Source organism: Haplochromis burtoni, unplaced genomic scaffold, assembly GCF_018398535.1.
Source record: "Haplochromis burtoni strain Fernald_Lab_line unplaced genomic scaffold, NCSU_Asbu1 Contig_441, whole genome shotgun sequence".
Taxonomy (NCBI): domain Eukaryota; kingdom Metazoa; phylum Chordata; class Actinopteri; order Cichliformes; family Cichlidae; genus Haplochromis; species Haplochromis burtoni.
The window spans coordinates 281,041-285,491 of NW_024582802.1; the positions used below are offsets into that span (position 1 = coordinate 281,041).

Sequence of the window (4,451 nt, forward strand, 5' to 3'; positions counted from 1 at the left end):
CACTATTTCAGACATTACTGTTAGAATCAAGCAGACCTCTATGTGAATAAAATAAGTCAGTAAAGAGCAACTAAATTCGATTCAGTTCACCAGTAACTAAAATGCAACCATTGTGACTGCCCACAAAGGTCCTGTAAATGAGCTCTTTTTATTGAAGTTTGTTCTTCAAACAAAAGAATAAATTCTTCCACTTTGCTCTCTCTGATCACGTTCTCTGTGGCTGTGTTTGCAGGAGTGATCTTTGCCAGTATCAGCTCAGGACTGGGAGAGTTGTCCTTCCTCTCTCTAACAGTATATTTCAGCAGGTAAACACTCTTCACTCATTCTTTTTGCCAATTTTGAATTCAGTTGCTGCTCTCTTATTAAAGATTCAAACAGAGCTTGTCCAGATGACAGAACTTGGGTCGATGCCCAAAGTGTAGGGTAAAGTTTGTGAACAAGGCAGAGTTTACACAGTCGAATTCTTCGAATTCCTGCATAAAGACAAAATTTTATTTGTATTTTATTTGCTGTGTGGAATCCCATTTCTGCCAGGACTGAAGTAAGAATAGCTTGAAACCAGAATCATTCAATGGAAATTACTTTTTGTTACACTTGCTTAGTAAAAATTGTGAAAAGATAAAAATTATAAATAAAATAATAATTCATTAAGTTGATATAACAAAGTCCAAGTGAATTAACTGATTGAAAAAAACAAATAAAACAAAACTAATTCTATGTGTCAGAATTAAATGAACAATACCAAGTGTGCAGTATTAATGGAGGTTTGCAGAAAGTGATTTTACAGTAGTTTAAATGTAAGTTGAGAGTAAGGAGCTTTGGTTGTTTTATAAAAACAAAAGTTTAGAGGGGTTGGGATTGTTGACAGTTCTAACTAAAATAACTAAAAACTGAAATAAAATACAGATGATAACAAGAAAAGCAAAGTGAGTTTATTTTTCATACATTTTACACAAATTTCCATTCATCATTTTCTCCCTGATGCCACCCATTTGTTTCTGGAGCGTCATAGTGTTTTATGGAGCCAGACTCAAGCAGAGGTTGGAGTGCTGTCTCCATGAGCTGTGCACACAGACACACCTGCTCATTAATAAGTTACACACTAATAAAAAACACCACCAGAATTCCCAGACTTCTTGGACAGTCTGCACCACAGAGTTATATGATCTTGGTAAAAATGGTAAATGGCCTGTATTTGCGTAGCGCTTTACTTAGTCCTGATGGACCCCAAAGCGCTTCACACTACATTCAGTCATCTGCCCATTCACACACACATTCACACACTGGTGATGGCAAGCTGCATTGTAGCCACAGCTGCCCTGGGGCCCACTGATTGCCTCTGTAAGATAATTCCTTCTTCAAAAGACATCAGCAGCATAAATCAGCTGGCATCAGTGACCAGCTGTGCTGATGCCTAGCAGAGAACAGATGGACTGCTACAGGTTTGCAAAAAGAAAAGTTATGAAGGAGTTATCAATCTGATATTCTTGATATCAGACATTTTCCACTGAGTTACGTAGTTTGGGTGCTTGACTTTAAATGTCAGTTTCCACGATGACAGAGCTTTTTCACAGTAACTCCAAGTTTCCTTCTAACAGTAATCCTGCTTACAGCTTAGACTCACAGCAGATAAAGTCCCAGTCACAAATGAGTTTAAGAAGCTGTGAATGGTCTTCCAACCGTGTTTTTACTTTTACTCTGGAACATTAACGGTGGTTTTCTGTCTGCTCCAGGAGTGTACTGGAAGGCTGGGGCTCAGGCACTGGTGCTGCTGGTCTTATTGGAGCCCTCCTTTACTCAGTCCTCATCCAAGCTGGCCTTTCACCACGGGTTACACTGCTTATCATGCTGGTCGTCCCACTCACTATGGTGGTAAGGTAAGTGTGTAGGGACAAGGGTTCTCTGTATTTTTGTGTTGTGACTCATCGCTCACTCAGATAGTTAGTTTGTGCTTTGTTATTTGTGGACATATTATCTTATTTTGTTTTTAGCATTTTTGGATGGGAGTTGCTTAAAGTGAATCAGTGGCACCGAACTTGGCAGGGGATTAAGACATTCTTTAACTATGGCCTTGTGGCTTAGGCAGGTAGGCTGTTTTTAAGTTGTCATAGCATGTACACCGTGTGTGCATCTAATATGTCAGTGTTGATGGATGCTAATGACGTCCTCATGAGGTGAGTGTTTTGTGCTGTGACCTTTAGTGCTGTGGGAAATATGGCTACTGGATCACTTGTGAGTGTTGTTGGCCAGGTGATGGCAATAACACTGAGGGGTGCTGAGCCACCCTTGATGTGATCATTGTGTGGCCATAGCTCTCCATTTTGTGGTTGGTCACTAGTATGCTTGCTTTACTGAACCTTGTGGATTAAAGTAACTTGTGGTATAAGGCCATTTGAATGTGACCATTTGTGTGGTGGAAACAACAGATCACTTGATTGTGGGTATTTGTTGCTACTTTTGGTTTTGTGTTGTAGCAGGTCAAGTAATCATTTTCAGTTTGTGACTGTCGTGCTCCTTTGTGTTGGTCACATGTTACTTCTTGTGTGTTCAGTGTGGCAACTTCAAATCCTCATGCAGGGGCATCCATGCTTAAAGATGCCAACTATAATGTGAACACTGTGCTTCTGTTAGCTTTTACTTTTATTTCAGGTTTGTGGTTCAAGGACCTGAAGGCTTCAGGGGGGCTTTTAATAAATGTAGGGGTCCTAGAGGAACCCTTTTGAGGGAGGAGGTGTTATGTCCCTCTGCAGCCCCTAATCTCCTCAGTGTGTTCACCTAGTCAGGTGCTGATAAAGGCATATCTGAAGCAGGCTTTTTAGCCGACCTGCTATGCATTTTAGGATTAAAACCTCTTCTCACCCACAATCTGGTATTCATCTCCTTTTTTATGTTGCGGCTTTTGAGCCAGGTCGTAACAGAGACTTAACAAGGGTCCAATTTTGAATTAAGCTTCTGTAGGTCTAAGGTGTAGGTAGCCCAATGCTTTCATCTGTGGAGGTGAAGTGGTGGCCAAATAGTCACTTTAATTGAGTTCAGTTGACTCCAGTTCACTTCAGTCAAATAAGACATTGACAGGATGTAGTTTGTATTTCCTGTTGAGACTTTTTCCCTGTAAACTGCGTATAAATGAAGCTGAAACTTACAAAATGATTTGTCGTCTTCTTCATCCCAACAATTTTACCAGCTATTTCTTCCTGCTGGTTTTTCCACCTTCATTACCTCAGTGGAGGACCAAGGAGACTGAGTATGCAGCTTTGGTCTCTGAGGACAGACAGCAACTTCTGGACAGTTCAGACGAGGAGGAGCCCGAGAGCTCCACCACAGGTAAATGTCACATTAGAAGGGTGTAGCATGAAATCAGCAATAAACTGAAATTTAAATAAAGTTCAGCGACCAAATCCTGTAAAGACAAACTCAGTTTCATTGTTTGATATATCTACTAACTGAACACGAACACATGAGTTCCTGTAAGTGTTTGAGTCCTCCATGACACCAGTTTTGTTTTTCCGCAAGAATACATGAATTTTAACATTTTAAGCAATAATTTGCACAAAAAGGCAGATGCAACAAATATGATGAAGATATAAAATCATTTACATTTGAAGTTTGTCCACAGAGACTCACGTTTTCTTACAATGATGACTTTACACTGTTGCCCAATAGACACGCCTGAAAGATCCCAGAGCGTTGCTTTGCTGTTATCTAATCAGATGGTCATCAACACGTGTCAGTTTCTGTTTGACATGGTGAGAGGAAACGCACTATTCTACATCTTTATTGAAATTGATAAAAGGAGGTCATGACTTAGGGGAAGATGTGAGTCGCTCAGATGGAAAACAGTGAAAAGGTATTTAAAGCACAACAGTAGTTTATATTTACCTCAGCTAAGAAGGTAGAAGTAATGTTATTAATCTGTCAGTCAGCAGGTTTATAGCCCAAATTTTAAAATTGCAAAACGGGGCTAATTTTGTATTTTTATTGTTTAAAGTATAAACAACAGACTTCTTAAAAGTTCTCTTCCTTTTTTGAATGGATGGATGTGTGCTGGTAGTCCATAGGAGCTATGAGTTCGGCAGGTATGTGTTGTGACTGCCTATTGTCACTAAGTGCAGTGTCTTGAAAGAGCCAATAATGTGGGCTACGGTGGATTATGTTTGGCCTTCAGTTGGTTCTTTAGCTCAGCCTCTGTTTCACAGAAGAGTCATAAGAGACTCTGGTGAAGTGGGGAAGTGAAACTTCCTCAAAACTGTCTGCTGCAGTATTGTTCATGTTTTTCTCGTGTACTTTTTGGTCTTTGATTTTTCTTAATGCCTCTGTCTTCAAGGTGAACATGCTGTTTCCTTTTTAACCAATCAGCATATGACCTACACAAAGGCTGTATCCCAATTCAGGGTCTGCAGCCTTAACGGTCCACAAGGGCCGCGTACTCAAAGACCGCTAAGGCCGGAAGT

The 4,451-nt window shown here is 40.2% G+C and overlaps 1 protein-coding gene across 3 annotated transcripts in view; it reads left to right on the top strand.

Annotated features, from left to right (window-relative positions):
• Window positions 1-4,451, top strand: part of cln3 (CLN3 lysosomal/endosomal transmembrane protein, battenin) — a 24,024-nt gene that overhangs the window by 12,579 nt on the left and 6,994 nt on the right. For all 3 annotated transcript variants that reach the window (XM_042213409.1, XM_042213407.1, XM_042213408.1), the window contains exons 7-9: window positions 233-305; window positions 1,734-1,877; window positions 3,185-3,324. In XM_042213409.1, coding sequence (XP_042069343.1) covers window positions 233-305; window positions 1,734-1,877; window positions 3,185-3,324 — 357 coding nt within the window. The remainder of the gene's footprint in view (window positions 1-232; window positions 306-1,733; window positions 1,878-3,184; window positions 3,325-4,451) is intronic.